The following is a 24,914-nucleotide window of genomic DNA, read 5'->3' as shown; positions in this document are numbered from 1 at the left end:
TGGCTAATGTTACGCAATACCCTTCAGTAACAGCAGTTAAATAATTCAACACAAGCCTTTGTTGCACCAGTTCTTTCTTGTATGCTTGCAATTCTCTCCCTGTATACCTGAATGTGTCATCGTACATCTCGGTTATATTATCTATCAATTTAGCAAGTTCCTGAATATATCTAAAATTTAATGTACCCCGAGCAATCCTGGTGGGATCCAGTGCGACTAAAACTTGAAAGCCAATTGTCTCACTAATTAACTGAGTGGCTTTATGCACGTCACCAGGTATATTTCTTTTGCCTCTGTGTTCATATTGTGTGTGAAGATATGGTGACGGTGTGTTTTTATGTATACCAAGCATTTCAACATGTGTGAGGGTCATAACTTCTGGGACTACTCTTCCCAGGTAACACAAACCTTCGGAACTCGGGGAGAGCCACTTATATGCTTTTCTTCCACATATAAAATATACATTATCAGGGAGAACATAAGGAATAGTATGCATTATTATCATTAAGCACATTTCCCTTGCAAACAATCCTATTTCTGGGTCTTCCATCTGGTTCATGCAAGTCTCTGGCTGTATTATTTTAGCACAATAACCATCTGGCACCTTACCAATAATTTCTTTGGTGGGACTCAATGTATACCGATACCTAAAATGTTTCCCACCAGATTTAATTGAGCGTAACAGATCATGGTTTATGGACTCATTATCAGCTCTTTGTGAGAAGGTCATCGTCTGATTATTCCCCGTCACTTCCCAACTCCCGGGTTTATTGGGGTTGGTTATGTTTAAACACAAAAGTAATCTATCTACTTGGAATTGATAGAGTTTGAAATGAGGTGGTTTGGATAGAGAAATTTTCCATCCAATGTTTTCCCTTTTTGTAATTCTAAAATTTCTGTGATGTTCAGCAGAAATGGCACCAACCCTACATTATGCTGTCCCTGTGGCACATGTGAACACAGCGGAAATGGCACCAACCCTACATTATGCTGTCCCTGTGGCACATGTGAACACACCCAGCAATCAGTTTGATTTAACACTTTGCCTACCATGCTATGATAATCCTCTAAAGGATACCCACCCCAGTACGGGTTATATTTAGGTTGGCACCATTGGATACAGTTCTCATCTACTAGGGACCCACAAAGCTCACAAATATAGGAATCTTCAGACGATAAACCTCCACACCGTCCTCGAGTATCCGGAATGACAGCTCTCTTAACAATAACAGTACTAAGATTGGTCAGACACTCCCCTGATTGGCATTGCACTCCTCCTGACTCCACTCCATCAGCTCCCATTTCCTCAATCGGTCTCCCATCACAAAAACTGGATATTCCCGAACCGACCAGGATGGTGAACACTCTAAAAGAGAATATGAAAATGAACACAGCAGGCCCGTCCATTGTCACAACAAGACCTGCAAATTTCTCTTAGTTCAGGTATCTCACTACGACCTTTTCAATCCTCCCGGAACAAGCTCGCGAGCGACAGGTTCACGCTATCAGCCTTGTCTCCGACTTGTTTCTCCACCGGTTGATTGCCCTTTTTGCAATGAGTGGAATGGACTCAGGTATCTCTCTCAGCCACCTTCAAAGATGTAGTACTTGTCAGCAGCACCTGGTACGGACCTTCCCACCGATCAGTCAAACAACCTGAACGCAAGAAATTTCTGATCATAACATATTCTCCTGGTTCAACATCATGACAGTTAGTTTCAGGCATATCATGGGAGAACAATTTCAGTTTCTGCTGCTGTTGCTTTAACTGCTTACTCATTGATATAAGATACTTTACAGTTACCTCGTTGTTACCCTTCAAGTCTTCCTGTGGACTTATAATCAAATGAGGTTGTCTACCAAACAGTATTTCAAATGGGGACAGATTTAGAGGAGGTCTAGGAGTGGTCCTTATGCTATGTAGGACCAAAGGTAAAGCTTCAGGCCATCCTAGTCCAGTCTCTGCCATGATTTTACTTAACTTATTTTTAATAGTCCCGTTCATCCTCTACCTTGGCACTGGCTTGCGGTCGGTAGGGGGTATGAAGTCGGCTATTAATACCCATCAGCTTACACATATTTTGGAAAACATCATCTGTGAAATGAGTACCCCTGTCACTCTCGATTATTTTAGGGATACCGTACCTGCATACAAATTCCTGAACTATTTTCTTGGCAGTAAACGCAGCAGTATTAGTGGCCGCTGGGTAGGCCTCAACCCAATCAGAAAATACGTCAGTGCACACTAATACATACTTAAGGTTCCTGCAGGGTGGTAATTGGATTAAATCAATTTGTATCACCTGGAAAGGTCCATCGGTCTGTGGAATGTGGGACGGTTCGGTAGGGATCGCTTTCCCTTTGTTCTTCCTCAAGCAGGTCAGACAGGACATTGCTATCTTTTCTGCTTGTGAAGAAAAACCTGGTGCACACCAGAATGCTCTCACCAACTAGCACATACCTTGTTTTCCCAGATGAGTCAGACCGTGTGCTGCCTCAGCCAGGCTGGGGTAATATGCCTTGGGGGCTACTGGTTTACCTTGTCCGTCCCTTCAGAGCCCGGAGGACTCTTGCCCACATCCCTTGGACTTCCAAATGGATTTTTCCTGAATTGAACACAAATTTTGCATCTCAATTAATTTCAGCATATCAATTGTTTGGAAATACATAATTTTTTCAGTTAGGGAAAACATTTTTAACCCTGCTGCCCATTTTGCAGCTTCATCGGCTCTGTTGTTGCCCAGTGACACCGGATCATCCTCACATGTATGGGCTTTACATTTAATTACTGCCACCGCTTTGGGCAGTTGGATTGCTTCTAAAAGATGTTTTATGTGTTGGGAATGTGCAACTGGTGTGCCTGCTGCTGTCATAAAATTTCTCAGACGCCATAGAGCCCCAAAATCGTGCACCACCCCGAACGCATACCTCGAATCAGTGTAAATGTTAGCAGATTTGCTTGCTGCCAGTTCACACGCTCTAGTTAGTGCTACTAACTCTGCCACCTGGGCTGAGTGAGGAGGACCAAGAGGTTTAGCTTCTATGATGTCTGTGTCATTTACAACAGCATAACCTGTACATAATTCACCTGTGTCTCTTCCATCCGTATAAAAAGTCACATCCACATTCTCTAAAGGTGTGTCATGTATGTCAGGTCTAGCAGTAAAGGTCTGATTCAGATATTTCATACAGTGGTGCGTATCATTATGTCCGCTGAACCACCACCAGCAACTCGCCTCCTTCCACCCTTTGTACATCATGTTGTACATATGGTAAATACGTTGCTGGATTTAGTGTGCAGCAACGTTTAACAGTGATGTTTGCGGGTGCGATTAGAACTAGTTCCCATTTGGTAAACCTAGCCGAAGAGACGTGTCTGGTTTGAGCTGAGTTCAACAGAGCAGATACAGCATGGGGAGTGTAGACAATCATATCATGGCCCAGTACTACGTCCTCACTTTTACTCACCAATAGAGCGGTAGCTGCTAAACTTCTCAAACAAGTGGGGAGTGATCTTGTTACAGTGACCAATTGGGCACTGTAGTATGCTTACGGGCCTACTGGCATCACCATGTTTTTGTGTAAGGACACCTGCAGCACAACCATCGGCTTCCATACAATACAAATCAAAAGGTTTTTCATAATCCGGTATTCCCAATGCAGGAGCTTTTGTCAGACTATCCTTAAGATTAAGGAAAGCCTGCTCTGATTCCTCTGTGTGTATGACACGATCGGGCTTTGAGGAAGAGATTAATTCCTGTAAAGGCAAGGCCAAAATAGAAAAACCTGGGATCCACATTCTACAGTATCCACACATTCCCAAGAAGGTACGAATTTGCTGTTGATTCTACGGCAGTGTCATGTCTTGTATGGCCTGGATTCTATCATTTGTAAGATGTTGTAACCCCTGGGTGAGGCAGTGTCCCAAATATTTTACTCTGGATTGGCACGGCTGTAGTTTGTCCTTAGCCACCTTGTGTCCTGTATGCGAGAGATGAAGAAACAAAAGTTTAGTATCATTCAAACATGACATAAACGACTCAGAACATAGCAATAAATCGTCTACATATTGAATTACAACAGATCCATTGACAGGTTGAAAAGATTGTAAACAGTCGTGCAATGCCTGGGAGAAGATACTGGGGCTGTCTATGAAACCTTGGGGTAACCGTGTCCATGTATATTGTACACCTCTGTATGTAAATGCGAATAGATACTGACAGTCAGGGTGGAGAGGCACAGAGAAGAAAGCAGAACAGAGGTCAATGACAGTGAAATGGGTTGCATTTGGTGGGATCTGCATCAGAATGACAGCGGGATTTGGCACTACAGGGAATTGGCTCTCTACCACCTATTAACACCTCTAAGGTCTTGTACCAGCCTATAACCCCTCCCACCACTCTTCTTCACTGGAAAGATGGGACTGTTGGCTACACTAGCTGTACGAACTAAAATTCCCTGTTGCAATAATCGCTCAATTATTGGAAAAACCCCTAACTCTACCTCCTGTTTTAGTGGGTACTGGGGAATATTTGGAGATTGCCTACCGCTTTTCAAATTTACCATTACAGGTCTTACGTTGGCCATTAATCCAGTGTCCTGTCCATCCTGTCCAAAGAGAATCTGGAATTTGGGACAACATTTCATCTAGCTGAGATGGTTTTTCATTTAAACTTGTAGAGTGATACATTATCCTTTTGGGAGTGTCCAACATATCCTGCACCTCATGTGCAACTCTCTCTGGGATATCTAAAAATACACCATCAGGGGTGCAATATATAACACATCCCATTTTCCATAACAAGTCTCTACCCAGCAGATTAGTAGGAGTCGCAGCAGCCAGAAGAAAAGAATGCCTGGTATGCAACGGCCCAATAGTAACCTCTGTGGACTTTGTTAAAGGATAATGTTCCACTTTACCTGTTACACCCATTGTTGGTATTGTCTCTTTGGTCACCTGTAAATTAACGGGAGATTTTATCACTGACCTGGTCGCCCCTGTGTCTACAAGAAAAGGATATTCAGTACCAGCTACATCAACCATCATGACCAGTTCTTCCCTAGTACTTCCCGTTAACTATTCTGTAGACTACAGGTATGACCTGACCCCTAGCGTTGGCTACCATTCTCCAATAAAGCATTTACGGCCACAATTGGAGCTGATGCCTTCTGGACATTTGCTGGTCTCTGTGCATATCCCTTATGGGGATATCCAGGTCTTCCCTGATTTGGGGTTCCTACTCTTTTTACTGTACAGTTTCTACTTAAGTGTCCTGTTTGTTTACAATTTAAACATGTTCGTGGATCGGGTGAAGACATGTGTTGTTGTGAGGTTTGAGCAGAGGGTAAAGGTGGTGGGTATGGGTAAGGATAGGGAGGGTAAGGGTATTGTGGGGCATATGAAGTTTGTGAGTAGTATGGGACCTGTGGTTGTATTGGGTTAGTGGAATAGAGCTCTGCTTGTTGTTGCGTGGGTTTAGTGAGGGCATATAACTGTTCAGGTGTAAGTGTGTGTGTAGGTGCGAGTGTGTCTGTTGGCTGTGATATTACCATCGTTCCCTCCAGAGCTTGGATACTGACAGCCATTCGTTTTTCGCTCTGGGCCTCTCTCTTCTTTGAGATGTTTTTATCATGTTCTATGGCAGATTCTATGAGGGTATCTATTGTGTCCCCTCCAGCCAGTCTGTGAGGTCTGAACCCGGGTCTTTAAATTCTCTTTCAGACCGTCCATGAGTACCGTGACTATCATTCCCCTGTGGTGAGTGCTATCTTTAATATCTTCTATCCCAGTGTACTGGGTGATAGCCTGCAGAGCCCGGTCGCAATAATCTTCTGCAGATTCACTCTCCTTTTGCTTAATGGTGAAATTTTTTTTCCAGTTAACTACTACTGGAAAATATATACCGAATTGAGTTACAATGCGGGAAATGTTAGCTTGGTTTACTTGGTCTGTTAAGGGAACGTCACCATCCAATACACAATCCGTGTTAAATTTTGTCATGTCGGTATTGCGTGATAGACAGGCCCTTAACACCACATGCCAATTTTTATTAGTTGGCTCATGTGAACTACCCAAATTTCTCAAAAATCTTTGACATTTGGCTAGTTCATTTTTGGGATCTGGGAAATCATTTATGATGGAATTTAGTTCTGCTCTTGTCCAAGGACAATGCATTACCACTTCCCTCGTGGGCACTACACCGTTCGCATCTGCATTTCCATTCCGGATGCAGACCGGTAGCGCTGCTACCTTTGACCTTGTTACCTGGCTGGGGGTTTAATCTGTTGCTGCTACGTATGATATTAACAACTTCCTCTATGGGTGCAGAGGGTGTTAACACTTCCCTTGCTGTTACCGATGGAGATGGCGGCACCACTCGTGATTGTGGTGATGCAGCATTTATCATTTGCACAGCATGGGAAATGGCAGACATTACAATAGGCTCATCATCCACATCATTTTCTTTATGGTTGCTTAAGAGAGGGTACAAATTGCTTGTTACATTTTTATGGGTATTTTTGGTAACTGTACTTGCACCTCCATCCACATAAGGTGGGGGAGGTGAGCGTGAACTGCTGGCAATACTCTCCACAGCGCTACCTTGCTGCATGTGCGCGCCATTTTGAGGCCCGCCCGCATTGCAAATTCAGCGTCGCGGATGTATTCTCTGGCAATGCGCTCATAACGGTAGTTTGCGTTGCTTGTGCATTTTTAAGCCAGGCATCTCCTTCATGCTGCCACAACTTTAAACATTCATAATATTTGACCTTTTTCTCTCGGGAGCGCATCAGACTGATGTGATCCCGGACATTATCTAGTACATTTTTATCAAAACTACCAATTCTGGGAAACGGTCTAACTCTTCATCGTCATTTTAAACCATACATCACAATACCTTATCGCATACCGTACTTAGTATGCATTATACGATGGGCCGATCCAATCGGCGCTTCCATTAGCAGCACATCATTGTCTAACATCTCTACTGTTTGTGCAGCTCCCATTCTGAGACAAATCCTACGCTTTTCAATAAAGATTTAAACTGGTGAAAGACAATCAAGATACTTTCACTTACCTGTGGACGATTTAAATCGGCAGCGCCCACACACCTGGATAAGATTTGAAAAAGGCAACTTCCACACTCAGAGAAGATTTAGTAAGGCAACTCCCACATCTATGGAAGTTTATGTCGGCTACTTCCACGCACCTCTCTACAACAAAGACAACATGTACACCTGCTACTGTTTATAGAACGGTAAAGCTGTTTACCGAGCGACTAGCACTTAAAGGTCATACGGTACCTCTAACTGTAGGGAACAAGTTACCCCTACCAACAAATACTCACTGTTACACACTTTTTCCTGCGCAGAAAAATACACGTTAACCCAGATATTGATAACAATTGAAAAATGTAAACCTCAACGGCTTTGTTTAAACACGTGGCAGCACAACCGGAAGTACATTACAGGGCTTACCAGTCACATACACAATAACGCGACTACCACACAACCGTATGACAACTTTTTAGCTGCGTACGCAAAAGTGCATCTTTGCTGTGCGCAAAACTGCGACTCAGCCGAGTACTCAATACTGCGTCACCCCTTTAAACATTAGGTTCCATCAACAAAGGAAAACAAACTTTTTCCTCTCTTGTCCCTGGATTCTAGTCAGCTTCCTTGGCTCACACGAAAGCGGATAGCGAACTTTCAGCACAAAGTGGTTGCAGATAAAACCTGCATGTGGCCACTCCACCCTTTGCTGAAATATCGATAACCGTATGTGCCGTGTGAGTAGGTAAGTGACTTCACAACGAGACCCCAACTAACAATACTGCCTTAGAACCTCTATACACTCCTTCCTATACCTTCTAATATCCTGCCTATACCTTCTAAGGATGACGATAATTTGCGTACGCAGTCATACAGTAAATAAAGACTTCAGACTTGGAATCTGTGGTTCCAAAGCACAAGTATTATTCAAGTAAAAGTACAGTCAGTTACACGCTATTGATCCAGACACAATTAGGCGCAAAGGAATTATACAGACCCAAGTACAGTATACATACGCAGCGCTTCCGGACCAGATGTTAGGCATCAGCAAGAAACCCCTCGTCAATCAGCATTCAGCATGAAGACCAAGACCCAGTGTTGGAGCACACATATTTATACCCCCAGAAATAGACAACACAATAGAGAAGTTAGAAGACGCTAGTTAACTTGGAGCAGATGCGTGCGCATGTAGCTAATAAACAGCGTTTTCATATAGAATCTTATGCATTCGCTAATATGCGACTAGTTAACAGCGCAATTGTGCGTATTAATGTGTATGTGAGAAACGGTGAAAGATGCAATCGCATGGTGCTAATAGTAATATAGCCATATGTACTTAATTGTGAGTTTATCTAAAATGGCGCTTGGGCGGCCATTAGCAAAATGGCGTCTTGCGATCTCATTTCCAAGATGGCGTCTTGCGGCCAGTCGCAAGATGGCGTCACTGCGATCCAATTTTAAACTGATCTTGTCTCAGCCAATAATCCAGCTTCGACACTATGTACCCCTCTGCACAAAAATAAATACTACTAAAAATGTGCCCTATGTCTTTATTTTATCCTGGATATCACAAGATAAAATCTCTTTTCTGTACCACTCTGCAATACTAGGTGTTCGAGTTTGTTTCATGACACTTGCATACATTGCACAAATCCTCAGACCTCAGAAATGCGAGATGCAATTAGAAATGCCAATTTGTAGTAGTCGTGGTAAAGGTGCTCGACTTTTCTATAAAATGCGACCTGGGAGAGGTGCTGAAAAAGTGGGGAAACCACCCTGGACCCCCTCAACTGAGATAGCAGGTTCGCTGTGAGCAGGCAGGACCCTACTGGCACATAACTGGATTGACCCCGATGCTTAGCAAGGATTGGCCACCTTCTCAGGCTTCTTAATTCCTCCCGTCAACTGGTGCAAACTTCTGCTGCACCACAAACACTGCCAGCTTCCTCTGCAATCTGCTTGGTAGTACCGATGGCCATCGATCATCAATGATGCAAAACTATTGATGGTCTATGGCTAATGTTGAAAACCTTTACCATCGATGGCAGAGAACTAGATTGTTTCTTGCTACCGATGGTAGCCGCGGACCTAATGTTTTTTTTTTGCCATTTCCAGAGTGGTGCTGTCAGCCAGCAGCCATGCGCTGCCTCCAGCGCTTACACACAGTGGGCGAGTATGCAGGAAGGGGAGAAATGCGGTCAAACCCCGAAAATGCGGGTTTGACCACATTACTCATATGCCCTGAGCACTGCACTCCTGGACTTAGTTGCTGTGGGTAACGCCATCTTCCAGACAGCGTTACCCATAGAGGCCTATGGGCTTTTTTTCTGCAGAGGGCTGACAGAGGGATCCAATCGGATCCCTCCCAGCACCCCCCCGTGGCATGCACAGAAGGACGCCGGAGGGGCTTCTGGGTCATAGACCCGGAAGTCCCTCCATTTCAAAGGGCCGCTCTTACCAATGGAGCGGTCCTTTGAGGGGATCTTCATGCATAACGACGTTACCAACGCCGGCATGCATCCGATGACTGGTGGAATGCATCGCATCGTGAGTGTGATGCGTCATGCATCCCGCCCACTGTGTTGTGCCGGGAATGGGACGGCCCACCTCCCTGACAGGCTCGGTGTCAATAAAGAGTATGGCGGTAACACCATCTATTTAACATAATGAAATTATAGGTGGTATAGGGAAGTATATATTACATATGTTTACATTTTATGTAATGTTTATACTTTTTTTTTTTTTAAAGAGAGGGAATAACAACAGAGTCAGATGACCAATTAGGGGTATAAATATGGCTTCCTTGGCAATCCTCCTGTACACCTTGAAGAAGGATTGGAATCTGAAACGCGCTAGTGGAGGAGGTGATTGCCTATTCTGTGACCCCTGAAGATTTCGTGAAGGTCCATATTATGAGGAGTTTATGTACCAGGGTGCAGTTGCCATAGCTTCTTATTCATATGTGTGCCTTTCTCAGAAGGCCTCTAGCAGTACAAAGTAATCCTGCTGTTTTTATGGAGTGTATAAATAAAAATTGTTGAACTTTTAACCACTATGAGAGGCATTTTTGTTTAGACTCTATGTGTGGAGGTTTACGTCCACGATCCTGTTAAACAGCGGATTTGATCACCGGTCCAGTTGAAAATCAAAAAAATCTTTCAAGGCACGTTTTCACCTATTAAAGGTGAGCTGTTATACAGGATACACAAGATAATCCACTTTTTCACTTCTTCCATTTCTCAAGAGTTTTAGAAACAGATACCGACGCTTGATGGCCTCCCTGTTTGTTGCTTTATAGGCTCAGCTGTCAGTCATAGCCCAGCCCTGCTCCCAGTTTTTACACAGAACAAAGCAGCAGTGCCAGCCGCCACGCATGCCGACTTTTTTCTGTGCATGTATGAAAACACAGATGGTAAATTCTTTGATGGTACCACACAGAATAGTTACCTAATATCGATGGTCTTTGTCACCATCGCCATTGACGGTAACCATTGATGGAGGCCACACCGATGGCCATCCCTCAACATATCTGTGCAATGAAAGAGTACAACATCACCACTCATGCAATTAGCAAATAAGGCCCAATAAAGTGGAGAAGGATTGGCGTTATGATAGGACAGCACAATTTATCACCAATACAGTCAATGATTTAGAATCTAAACCCTTTTATTAAGTAAAACATTTCAGACACTTCTGATAGCAAATAAGCTATTTAAAGTCAGCCAAGCTAGCAGCTGGTTTACAAGTATCAGGAGCAAAATGTAATAAATCTTAGCCAACCCTCTCCGGCAGATTCCAACATTATAAGACTACGAGGGGTGTTTATGTTGCCTTCTAGTGTAAAATATAGAGTAACCATGTAAGAGGTGAGCCACTGCAACAGCTCATAACGTGTATTTCATAAGCTAGTCATAGTGATTAAGTCTGGAAAACAATACTGCTATCTGCTTCCATGGAAATGAAATATCTGTACCTACATACCCTGCCCTAGTATGTAGCCTGGAGAAATCTTACAAGGTTCTGCTTGCTGAGGATGCCAAAATGCACAGACAAGACAGAAGGGTAAGCACACTGCACTTCTCTGGTGGAAGGCAATAAACAGCTACATACAGAAAATGCAGGCTATCAGCTACCTATCATGAAGTCTATTTAGGTCTGTGCTGTGTGTTACTTATATAGACGTAGGAGACTCAACACATAAGGGTTACAGTATAATCTGGCTTTCATTTGAATGTTCAGGAAGATTAATGATCTGCCCAAAACACACACAGAAAATTATAGAGATAATATAGCATCTATTTATGTTGTATCTTTACTAATGTGATAGCAGTTTCCAAAATTTCACGGAAATTCAGGGATGATTGGTTCATATTGTTTGTGCTGTAGGTATTAATTGTACAGCACATATGAATGTATTGTACAACAGAGTATATTCTTATAACGTGACACAATATGTAGAGAGTGCACATTACATTTGTTGAGGTATTGAAAAATAATTATTACACTTGTATGGGGTAACACATCCCATTTCCCCAATCCTGTATTTTAACTTCCTGTAACAGTGACATGTATTATTTATTTATGTTACCCTAGGACATTATGGCTAAATCAGGAAGTGCTTCCAATGTGTCCATTAATGCTGTGCAGAAAAACATGGAGAGAACGTCTGGACTGCACACCGCAACACCTCCACTGCCCCAGGGCCTGGACCGGAATCCTGCATATAACTGGCAAGCTACTAAGCGCTCCCTTAAAGAGAGGTTTGCTTTCCTCTTCAACAATGAGCTGCTAAGTGATGTGAAATTTGTTGTGGGTAAGGGCATGCAGGCCCAAACGATACCATCCCACAAATTTGTCTTGGCTACAGGGAGTGCTGTGTTTGATGCAATGTTTAATGGTGGGATGGCCACCACCTCGGCAGAGATTGACCTACCAGATGTGGAGCCGGCAGCTTTCCTGGCACTTCTCAGGTACCCAATAATGTTGCCAACATCACCAAAAAGATGCCTGGATCTTTGGTTTTAATACTTTTAAGTAATCTTAAATGAGCTACAAACTATTTTTGTTTACCTCATTAATTTACCAATTTAGTGAAGCTAGTGATCTGTAGTGTTAGTAGTAATAAAAAAGCACAGCTGGAGACAGGTTTATGGCTAGAATCATTAACCATAGGTTTAATGGGTACTAAGATTTTTGGGAACAGTGATATCCATGTCATAATCTGCAGCTGTTTTATTAAAGTACTTGGTCACTCGTTGGCCACTTAATTCAAAATATCCCAGAGTCAGTACCTAGTAATCCAAATCTTTAGAGTCACAGAATGTGTTTACTGTCCCAGATATCTGCCCAGCTCTGCAGTGTCAGTCAGCATCATGATCTCAACAACAATCTATCTACACAGTCTAGCTCATCTAAACAGATTTTTACTTTATTAGCATCAACATACACATATGCGTTAAAGAAACTAATACAAAATAGAAAAATGCATGAATATAAATGTGATAAAGCATACTATTAGTAGATTTAGGGGTCTATTTACTAAGCAGTGTTAAGAGACAGGGTGAAAAGTTATAAGGTGCCAGCCAATCAGCTCCCAACTGTCATTTTTCAAACACAGTCTGTGAGATGGCAGTTAGGAGCTGATTGGCTGGCACCTTATCACTTTTCACTTTGTCTCCTAACACTGCTTAGTAAGTAGACCCCCTTACATTCAATCATCATCATCGTCCTGTGATTACGACACAGTAGATACATTTGTGTATGTGTATTCAGATTGCTTACTTTACATACTCTTGCAAAGAATCATTTTGTCTCTGAACACTAAAAATAAATGTGACACCGCATATATAGTGCAAGATTTCCTTTGCAGATTGGAGTCTTTTTAATATTTTTGATTTGTACCATATAAAAAAATAATGATACCTTTATAGTACTGGCTGATGATGTTTGGTGCTGTGACACATCTGTTCACACAGATAACACAACTCATTTTTTCCTGGTACAACAATGTGAATATTTGGCCATAAACAAAACAAGAATCCTGGATAAATAGGAGTATGTTTAAAGGGGTTGGGTACAATATCCTGGCGGTGACCATCCAGACGATCAAAATACCGGCAGCGGAATCCCAGATGGATTTTGGTGAGTATACTAACCCTAACCCACCCCTCCAGCATCCGGACCGTAACTGTCACCATTGGCAGCCTAACCCTAACAGTCCCCTTCAGGAATCTAACCCTAACCATTCCCTTCAGCAACCTAACCCTAACCATCCCCTACCGCTGCTTAACCCCAACCCTCCCCCTAGTGCCTACTCACCATCGGGATTCATCTGCATTTTGACCTGCTGGGATTATGCTGCCAGTATTAAGAGAGGAGGGGGCCCGTGTGCACTCCCCGTGCAGGGCCCCCTCCTCTCTTTCCGGTGGCCGGCAGCCAACTGACGCGGCTGGCCAGCCACCGGAGCATTAGTAGACTAGAGTGTGCCCGAAGTCTACTGCACATGCTCAGAACACCAGAAAAATGGCAGCGGTGGCCATGTTCCGGTGTTCTGAGCAGCGCTAACCGCGGGACCACGGTCAGGTAAGTTTAAAATAATATGGGTGCAGGGTGTGCGGTGTGGTGCGGTGCCCCCCTGGACCCCGAGACCCGTGTGCCTCGCACACACTGCACCAATTATTGATACGCCACTGACCGTCAGAATGGTCACCACCGGGATCCTGACTACAGTACATCCTATTTGAAATCCATGGTTAAATACAAGTAATCTAATTATTTAGTTAAATCAAACATAGGGCCTGATTCAGAGCCGTTCGCTATTTGCGGTCGTTCGTTCAAAAACAAGGGGTGGCTATTCAAATGATCCGTTCGCAAATTGCAGTCTGTTCACACCTCTAAGTCTGAACGAGCGAGCAAAACATACGCTCGTTTATTTGTTAAAAACGCCCCCTGGCCGCTCGCACCATACGTCATGTCCGCTATTTATTAGATTAATCGAGTACATCGACCAGCGTATGAACTGCTCGCTATTCTTGTGGTTGGTTTTTGCTACCACAATCTTGCGAGCAGTTCTGGCTATAAAATAACCCAGTGACGTGGTCAATGACGCTGCTGTATTAATTATGCACACCCATAAAACGCCCGTTTTGACCTTTAAGCACGCCTGCGTTCGGATCTCCACTCCCCATTTTCAAGCACCTTCCCCTGTTACCACCCACATACGCCTCATTCTGTCACTCAATATAGCAGGCATTCGCTATATTGCGAGCACATGAATTTCGGCCGCACTGACTGGTTCGCGCATGCGTATAACGATCCGTACGCATGCGCAGATGTGCGAACATCGCTCGGAACGAGCGTACTGCCACTAGCGAGTGGCTCTGAATGAGGGCCATAGTTCATGCACACTATCGCTGGCAGGTATTCAACTTATTTGACCTGTTATCTGGACATTCATTGTGGCACATTCATCCCGGTACATGGGTTCCTAGCACACACATTGTGAATTACTGATATACAGATATATAGGGGTCTATGTACTAAGCAGTGATCAGTGACAGAGTGAAAAGTGATAAGTCTGTGATAAGTGCCAGCCAATCAGCTCCCAACTGTAATTTTTCAAACACAGCCTGTGAGTTGGCAATTGGGAGCTGATTGGCTGGCACTTATCACATACTTATCACTTTTCACTCTGTTACTGATCACTGCTTAGTACATAGACCCCATAGTGACAGACTGATTTTCTTCCCAAGCCAAACAATATAAATTCTCTTACAAATACCCATCTGAGGGCCTGATTCAGTAAGGATCGCAACTGCGAATGCAATAGCGATCACGCACGGTCTCACTGCGAAGATACGTATGATAATCCACTGTGATCGCTATGCCGTCGCAGCACAACATAAGGACGCCCAACTTAAACACATCCGTAATTCTTAGCAAGATTGTGAAACTATTGGTTTCATCGAGTACAATCGCAACCTCATGCACACTTGCACAAGCTCTGACCTTACTCAGAAATTGCTAACTTCATCGCACTCTATGAGTACTCAAGCTGCAAATGGCATCGCAGTGCTTAATTTCTGCACGCCCTTGCAATGGCGGTCAAACGCACTGGCACGCCTACGTTTTGCCTACCACCCCTTCGTCACCTCCCACAAATGGTACTTCCTGTCAATCACTCTGTGATGGGTCTGTGTAGTCACCGCGCTCGCAGTCCCGATTGCAGTGGCTGGTTCGCGCATGCACACTGTGATGCGTACGCATGCGCAGAAAGCAACAATCAGCCGTTTCCGTGTGTAATCGGAGTTGCGATCCGTACTGAATCAGGCACTGAAAACATAATGAAATATCAAGTAAAAATAAATACATAACAGAAAATAGAGTTTCCAACTGCTCCTAATTTCTAGTGACAGTCCCAGACTTTTCCTCTGGAAGTTTGTGCAGTCAGGGTAGGCAGGGAAGGCAGAGCATCCCCTGTCATACTCCAGAGTTTTGATATAAAATCGATTAGGGGTGGGGAACCTTTTCTCTGTCGAGCGCCATTTTGATATATACATTTGCAGGCCACACCCCCTCCGTGTGATGTCACAGGGGCGGGGCCACAATTGCTGGTGATTACAGCAATGCCCGGAACATCCTGTGGATGCTCCAGGAGCTGTAAGGGCAGCGTTGTGACCGTCTGAAGCATCTTAAGGATGCTCCTGGCAGCACTGCTGCATATATTCTGGCTGCAGGGTGCTGTTCTAGGCACCCTGCTAGCCAGATGAGGCTGTCAGAAAAAGTTCAGAGGGCCAGACCAAATTATTCTGGGGGTCTTATACAGCCCCCGGGCCTGAGGTTCCCCATCCCTGGATTAGAATAATACAAAGAAGATATTTATAACGTATAAACATTTCTTTGTTTATTGTAATCACTTTTTAGTTAAAACTGGATTAATAGACACTGAAGCTAAGTGCAGTGAGGGGAGAGTTACAGTGAGTAGGGGGTGAGACAGGCTCCCGGCACTCAGACCCACCCCCATGTGTGCTTACCCAGCCACTGACCTCACACCACGTCACTGGTCTCTAGAAGTCTCAACTGTTTATTGCTATTGACCAACTGAACAAAAAAAAAATCATAGTATTTTGCATATTATAAATATTTTCAAATATTGGCAGCTCAGTCACCTGAAGCAGCTATTGTCAAGCAAGTAAACAGAGCATGACATGAAAACCCTGTTTACATACCCACAACACACAGAAATGTTCCACCTACCGGAGGCTGCATTTGCTCATTGGCACAGATCAGCAAAACCAAACACAAAGGGGTCTATTTACTAAGCAGTGTTAGGAGACAGAGTGAAAAGTGATAAGGTGCCAGCCAATCAGCTCCCAACTGTCATCTCACAGGCTGTGTTTGAAAAATGACAGTTGGGAGCTGATTGGCTGGCACATTATCACTTTTCACTCTGTCTCCTAACACTGCTTAGTAAATAGACCCCAAAGTTGCTGAATGTCATCTATTCTATCGCCGTGCCAGATATTTTTATGCCATTTTCTCTTTGCTGATCTGACGTTAGCAGCTTCAGTAACAGATGCTTTGGCTGTTTTGGCAATAAATATATAGGGCCTGATTCAGAGGTGGACACAGTGCCGATGGCGGATGTAGTGTAGCAATTTTTTTGCTACTGCGCATGCCTCCCTATTGCGCCCATGCAGAGCCGCAGTTGCGATTTCAGATTCACACACAGAGAAGTGTATTGAAAATGTAGTGGGGTTTCCTGGGTGGTGGCAGGGAGGAGGCTCAGCACACGCATGGAGATGGTCTGTCTTCTGAACATGTCAGTAATAGAGGTTGTGGGCACAGATACTGCAAGTTTTGATGGTGCGACTAAAGGCATTACAGAGCCTGCAGACACTTACAGTGGGCGTCCCAGTCCTTGCACACGTGGACACATAGATGTACACCAGGGAAGGACTTTGTAGCGCCATTTGCATAAAGCTGCAGGCGGATGGCCGCCAGTAGACGCAGCCTCTTCTGCGTCCATCTGAATCAGCCCCACACTAACAAATCCTTATGATTGTGCATTCTCTACTCTTTTAGATTTATTATCTAGTTGGAACAATATTTTACAATTTACCTCAATGTCATTATTAGAGCAGTTTGTGCTGGTTTTGCATTGCTGAATATCACATAAAGAACAAACAATTAATCATTTGCAATTTATGTAAATTTGGGTTATCAGATATTGGACCTCATTCAGACCCTTGGCCCGTTTTGTAGGCGGGGCAGGGGGGGTGGCAACACAAACGGAGGCATTCCCAAGCGAACGCCTGCCGTTTTGTGGGCGGCCGCACTGACATCAGCAGTGATGTCAGTGAGGAGCTTCCTGCTCGATCAGAGCAGGAAGCTCCCTGAGGCTTGCGGTTGCCGAGATCCAACCTTAGGGTCTCATCGCAAGCCCCGATGGTCGCAAAGGTCTTGACCATCGCGACCATCAACCTGGTCGGTCGCTAAGCTGTGGGTGGTAACCCACAGCTTAGCTAGCGACCAGGAGGCCGCACTAAAAAATAGAAGCGGCTGCCCTCATTCAGAAGAAGCGAGCACCTCTGAATGAGGGCCATAATCCCTAATCTTTAAATGTACAAATTCCAAAAATATGATACACTGCGAAGAGCAGCGGAGTTGTGGTGCAAAATCCGCTTTGGACCTGATATGTCCCTGGAGTAGAGTTGTGTTGTTAGATTTCCACATAAGTGCATAGATTTGCGGAGGAGCTACTGAAGTCAGTGGCTTCCCACAGGCTGCTGATCAGAAGCGACATGTACAAAATTTGATTTTAATAATTTTTGCCCTAAAGAGCCAGCGAATCTTACCACCAGATGACAGTATGGTTTGGCAGCTTTCATCAGTGAACGCTTCCCTCTATCTGCTCTGCCCTCTTATCTTATCTTGTCCAGACAAACACACTTGGTTGCCTTTTTCCCTTCCCTTTGCACAATTTTTTGGGCCTCTACCACTGCATTTCCCCAGCGGACACTTCATGCAACACATTTCTTGGGGGTGGGGAGTTGCGCCATAGATTGCACTTGCTTCTGGCTCAATGCGAAGCATCAGGGCTACAGATGTAAATATTCCACTGTTTGATTGGTTCCGACCACTTGTTTATCTGGAGCAACAGTCTTATTGGGCCCTTCGTACCTTGCATGGGATGAATTGCAACCAATTAGATGTAAAATAGCATCAATACTGGAGCATGTATAGCGCTTACAAACATTCTGATCCAGTTCTTCTTACACATCCCTGAGTGAAATAGCACGGTCCATTTTGACAACACTTATAGATAAGCTACTCATTTACAAATACAGAAATTCCCTGCATAGCATTATTTTGTTCCTGAAAACTGGAGTGCTAATCGAAAAAGCACTAAAGGAAAATTTCCCATAAATTAAATCGGAGATTGTTTCAAAATGCAGTAAAAAGGAAGGTCCACATTTTCTCTCCATCTCCATTTCTAATAACTGCCAGCATTCACCTCCACAGCTCTCAGCCCATAAACGGTGTCTCTGTTTGCTTCAAATAAGATGTCTTATACATCTCCAGCCATGTTACCAGCAGTCTCCACATCTAAAATAAAATCCTGCTCCAGTAGAACATTCGTATGCATGTGCAGCCCAAGGTTAATATAAAAAATGAAAGTATATGACATAAAATAAAAAAAAGCCTTACATCAAAAAAGTGCTAAGTGACTGGGGAATTATTGTAGAAACAATATACATTTTGCATTTTTAATATCCTATGTATCTGAAACATATTTCTATTTTTACATTATTTGCGTGAATACTACTTCACTTGTCACAAGAAAAGTCCATCTGTTTCCATGTTAGATTTCTTTACTCTGACGAAGTGCAAATTGGCCCAGAGACCGTGATGACCACGCTATACACTGCTAAGAAATACGCTGTTCCAGCTCTGGAGGCTCACTGCGTGGATTTCCTCACCAAGCATCTGAGGGCGGATAACGCTTTCATGCTCCTCACTCAGGTAACTCATGGATACAATGCTACTAGATAAAGACATTCACTTTATTTGTCAATTTGTCAATAATTGTCACCTGTTATACCTATAACCACTGCAAACATAAAAACAGAGAGACAAGGTGCCTTGCGAATCTAGTAAAATCTACCTAAACTATTCTCATCATCATTTTAATCACCCTGCTATCACAACCTACAGTACTGTTGCCATTGCTAGCAACATCACACATACAGTCAGGTGCATAAATATTGGGACATTGACAGAATTTTCAGATTTTGGCCTCTATTCACCACCACATTGGCTTTGAAATGAAACAAACAAGATGTGCTTTAACTTTCAGACTTAATTTGAGGGTAATTACATCCAAATCAGGTGAACGGTGTAGGAATTACAACGGTTTCTATATGTGCCTCCCAATTTTTAAGGGGCCAAAAGTAATGGGACTATCAACTCAAAAGCTATTTCATGGACAGGTGTTGGCTATTCCCTTGTTATTTCATTATCAATTAAGCAGGTAAAAGGTCTGGAGTTGATTCTAGGTGTGACATTTGCATTTGGAATCAGTTGCTGTTGACTCTCAATATGAGATCCAAAGAGCTGTCACTATCAGTGAAGCAAGACATCATTAGGCTGAAAAATCAAAACAAACACATCAGAGAGATAGCAAAAACATTAGGTGTGGCCAAATCAACTGTTTGGAACATTCTTAAAAAGAAAGAATGCACCGGAGAGCTCAGCAACACCAAAAGACCCGGAAGACCACAGAAAACAACTGTGGTGGATGACAGAAGAATTATTTCCCTGGTGAAGAAAAACCCGTTCACAACAGTTGACCAAATCAAGAACACTCTCCAGGAGGTAAGTGTATATGTGTCAAAGTCAACAATCAAAAGAAGACTTCACAAGAGTGAATATAGGGCCTGATTCAGAGCCGCTCGTAAGCGGCCGCTCGTTCGCTCCGAGCGATGTTCGCACAACTGCGCATGCGTATGGGTCATAATGCGCATGCGCCAACCAGTCAGTGCGGTCGGAAATCGAGCACTCGCAAAATAGCGAGTGCCTGCTAATTTGAGTGACGGGATGAGGCGTTTGTGGGTGGTAACAGGAGAAGGTGCTTGAAAACGGGGAGTGGTGTGCATAATTAACAAAGCAGCGTCATCGGCCACGTCACTTGGTTGTCTCTTAGCCTGAACTGTTCGCATGATTTCGGTAGGAAAATCCTACCACAAGCACTGCGAGCAGTTCAGACGCCTTTCGATGTACTCGATTAATCTAATAAATAGCGGAGATGACGTAGGATGCGAGTGGCCAGGGGGCGTCTTTACAAAATAGCGAGCGCATGTTTAGTTCGCTCGCTCGCTCAGACATAGAGGTGTCAACAGACCGCAAAGAGCGAGTGCTCAATTTAAATAGCCGGCCCCTTTTTCTGAACGAGCGAGCGCAAATAGCATCCGGCTCTGAATCAGGCCCATAGAGGGTTCACCACAAGATGTAAACCATTGGTGAGCCACAAAAACAGGAAGACCAGATTAGAGTTTGCCAAACAACATCTAAAAAAGCCATTACAGTTCTGGAACAACATCCTATGGACAGATGAGACAAAAATCAACTTGTACCAGAGTGATGGGAAGAGAAGAGTATGGAGAAGGAAAGGAACTGCTCATGATCCAAAACATACCACCTCATCAGTGAAGCATGGTGGTGGTAGTGTCATGGCTTGGGCATGTATGGCTGCCAATGGAACTGGTTCCCTTGTATTTATTGATGATGTGACTGCTGACAAAAGCAGCATAATGAATTCTGAACTGTTTCGGGCAATATTATATGCTCATATTCAGTCAAATGCTTCAGAACTCATTGGGCGGCGCTTCACAGTGCAGATGGACAATGACCCGAAGCATACTGCAAAAGCAACCAAAGAGTTTTTTAAGGCTAAAAAGTGGAATGTTATGCAATGGCCAAGTCAATCCCCTGACCTGAATCCGATTGAGCATGCATTTCACTTGATGAAGACAAAACTGAAGGCAAAATGCCCCAAGAACAAGCAGGAACTGAAGACATTTGCAGTAAAGGCCTGGCAGAGCATCACCAGGGATGAAACCCAGCGTCTGGTGATGTCTATGCGTTCCAGACTTCAGGCTGTAATTGCCTGCAAATGATTTGCAACAAAGTATTAAAAAGTGAAAGTTAGATTTAGGATTGTTCAGTTTGTCCCATTACTTTTGGCCCCTTAAAAATTGGGAGGCACATATAGAAACCGTTGTAATTTCTACACCGTTCACCTGATTTGGATGTAATTACCCTCAATTAAATCTGAAAGTCTGCAGTTAAAGCACATTTTGTTTGTTTCATTTCAAAGCCATTGTGGTGGTGAATAGAGGCCAAAATATGAAAATTCTGTAAATGTCCCAATATTTATGCACCCGTCTGTATAGTGATTTAAGAGTACAATTCTTTCTTCGAAAACTTACTGAAAAAATCACTTTGAGGTTGTTTTGCAGAACCACTAATCGGGAAAACTAAAGGTACCTATATTTTGCAGATCTAGACATGCAGTTTATGTCCAAGTTGGCCTGACTACTTGCTCTCCCTGCACTAGATAAGCGATATACGCATATAAACACTAAACACTACACTTCCTGATTTATCTGGCAGAAGTGTCCCAGAAACCAACTTACAAAGGTTAACTCGGTGGCTTTCTGGGCATCCCTAATTTTAAACATTATCTAGCTATGTGGCTTGCTCACTGCGTGCTTGGGAATTGTTTCATATTGACGACAGTTTGGTCTTGATTGAAAACTAAAGTGTTGGTGTGGGATTGGTCTATGTTCTTCTCTGGTTGTCAAGGACCATGTGTCCTAAACAAGTCCTGAGGCTCCCTACTGTCTCCCCAGTTTTTACGACGTCTGAACTTTCTGGACTCCATCAAACTTTGTTTATGAAGGGATCGCTCTCCCCCTGCACATCATAAAGCTAGAGAGAGGATGGACTGCTACTGCTCAGCTGCAGCAGCCTCCTTGGATCCTTCGCTGCCCAGCACACAGCAGAGTGTGGAAGGCTGGGCTGGGCTGGGGTGAGAGACTGCTGAACAGCAGCAGTCAGTCCTCTCTCTCTCACCCCAATGTAGCACTGCCTGTTAAAAGGGGGGGGTGCAGATCTGGGCCCCTCCAACAAGCCCGGGCCTGGATAAAAGAGTACTGCCCCCCCGTCAGCGCCCTTGGTCAATAGAAACTCCCATGAACTGGTTTGGGAGAGGGGTCTGGGAGAAAGTTAGAACAATAAGGTCCAGGAGACAATCTGGCAAAATAATGCTTCTAGTTACATATGTGTCAAAATAAAAGAAAATACCTACTTCTCAGGTGGTACCTGGTTTCTACCGGTGTAGTGGGTTTTTGGCCGGCGGTTCAAATCCCTACAGTGGCAGCCCGACAAGGGTGAAGATCCCGATCGTCCCTAAGATAAGTATCGCTAGCCTAATTCCCCCCCCTAACCCTTCCTTAGGGATGCCTAACCCTAACCTTCCCCCCAAGTGCCTAAACCTAACCCCCCCTTCCCCGCAGCCTAAACCTAACCCTCCTGGAGGGGGGTACCTAACCCTAAGCCCCCCCCCCCCGGAGCCCTAAACCTAACCCTCCCCCCGTGGCTGTCTGCGCCCGGTGCCCGGCTTACCTTCGTTCGGTATGCCGGGCGTCGATCTTCCGGCGTATGTTTAATGACAGGCGTCGAGTTTTCGACGCCTGTCATTAGTACCACACCGGGATTACAAAGTCTGGAAGCTGGCGGTCGGCATTTAGACCGTCGGCTTCCAGACTACATCCCGTTTCTACTGTACTGCATTATATCTCTTCAAGCTTCTTACCAAGAGGCTGGACTGTAGATGAATCCTTTGGCCATAACTGGTTGCACTAAAGGCGCAATCCAGGTACTTGCTATAACCACCTTTGCGAGGGCACATAAAGTGAAAACAAATTGAATAGTGTACTTATCTAATACATCAGGAGGTAGAATTCCAAGAACCAGGGCCGGCGCTAGGTGTCTCTGCACCCAGCGCCATCCTGTGCTTCTCCTCCACCCGCTCCTTCCCTGCGTCCTCCCCCTCATAATTATACCTACAGCAGGTGGGTGGAGGGCGGGGATTTTCTCCCTTTACGGACCAGGCGCCCCTGTGCGGCCGCACTGACAGAACGTGTCAGGAGCCGGGCCTGCCATGGATACACACTCTGGACCTTAATAGAGAAGAGAGGACTCCAGCATTAGCAATGACCTGAGTAAGCTATTCCAAAATATCTGCTTTCTGGTCATATGTTAGGTAACTCTTGTCAAACCCTACTGAATTTAGATTCCCTTTTCTCCCAGTTTCCTCCACCTCCCAATGAACGTCCCTTTCACCACCAAACATCAAAACAAATTAATTTGTCATATTGTCTCGGCAGCTACTTGTCAAATAGCTTCAGACTAGTTGTAATCATCCTCACATAACTTTGCAAGGAGAATACACACATTATTACATTTCTACACATTAGTCTGCGTTACTGTACATCTGACACATTATACTACACCCCCTCCATTTTATTACACTCCCATACTCTGCATTTCAGTCACAAAAATATGGACGGACGGGTCCCTGTACATGAAGGCGAATGAGAGTGTTTGCATGCAGCACATGCGCAGATGTGAATCTATGAGTTTTTGCCTATGTCCGTCCTATTTTGAGTTTGAAAAAACTTGGCCAGATCTGTCTTTCCATGAAATTGGGCTATTTGGGGTGGGAACTGGGAGGTGACATTGCCAGTGCGCGTAACCACCCACATTACTGGGAGTGACTTGGAAGTGTATCTTAAGCTCCAATGGAGTTGTGCATAAAAAAAGGAAAGCCTGCATCTCACAGATCTCTTGCACGATGATGACACATGCAGCAGCCGACATTAAATAAATGGGCAAAGCTTGCACATCTCAGCATTAGCTGAATGGAATCTTGCATCTGCATAAGGTATTTAGGGGTATATGTATCAAAGCTTGATGTGAGATACAATTGTACAAAATATATCACCAACCAATCAGCTCCAAACTATCATTTCTTAAACACAGCCTGCAAAATGTAAGTTAGAAGCTGATTGGTTGATGATATAGATCTCACAATTTTATCTCACATCAAGCTTTGATACATATGCATATAAATCTGGCTTACGCGGTTACCTGCTAATACAGCCACTTTATGTATAACTTAGAATCAGCCTTTATATCGCCAAGCACTAAACAGCAGCTATTTCACAATCCCTACAGTTCTTAAGATCCCACTTAAACATTGGTATATTTTATATATTTTACCCTGTATTAGAATTAAGAATGAAACTGGCAACTACACAATGTTTTAAGAGTCATGGCTATGCTCCTGTGGTTGCACCACTGAGTGCCAGTATTATACCTCCCAGATGTCATAATTGTCTTGATTCCATCCATTCAATGTTGCACATACCAGGAGCAAGTACGGGCATCACTGAAGGGGTGTTTTTAGAGGAGTCAAAGAAATGAGGGCACCCTAGGGCTTTGGAACTGCTATGCACACACCATGGGGGGATGTGACACCCCACGTAGTGACGTGGCCCCATTTAGTGTGACCCAAGCTCCCTTCTTGGGCTTTGCAGTGTACAGATACTATGCTACACTGGGACAACAAAAAGCTATGCAGTATTGTTTTTTTTACAATTACACTGTCCATACTAATATCCCTCCCAACTATCATCAAATGCCCCCCACCCCCCCAAACAAAAGAAAATATATAGTTAGGTTTCTCTGTAATCCAGAAACTGGAAAGACACAAATTACTTACTTGCAATGCAACTGGA

General features: G+C 44.0%; 1 protein-coding gene across 4 annotated transcripts in view; it reads left to right on the top strand.

Moving 5' to 3' along the window:
- Positions 1-10,902: 10,902 nt before the first annotated feature.
- Positions 10,903-24,914, top strand: part of BTBD1 (BTB domain containing 1) — a 39,252-nt gene continuing 25,240 nt past the window's right edge. For 3 of the 4 annotated variants that reach the window (XM_088472840.1, XM_088472839.1, XM_088472838.1), the window contains exons 1-3: positions 10,903-11,112; positions 11,644-12,020; positions 18,918-19,074. In XM_088472840.1, the coding sequence (XP_088328966.1) occupies positions 11,092-11,112; positions 11,644-12,020; positions 18,918-19,074 (555 nt within the window). In that variant the 5' untranslated portion in view covers positions 10,903-11,091. The remainder of the gene's footprint in view (positions 11,113-11,643; positions 12,021-18,917; positions 19,075-24,914) is intronic. The other variant, XM_088472841.1, reaches the window with a different exon arrangement.

This window comes from Taudactylus pleione, unplaced genomic scaffold (genome assembly GCF_031769625.1).
Source record: "Taudactylus pleione unplaced genomic scaffold, aTauple2 ptg000129l, whole genome shotgun sequence".
NCBI lineage: Eukaryota > Metazoa > Chordata > Amphibia > Anura > Myobatrachidae > Taudactylus > Taudactylus pleione.
Note: the sequence above shows the minus strand (reverse complement) of the source record. Positions and strands in the feature narration are given on the sequence as shown.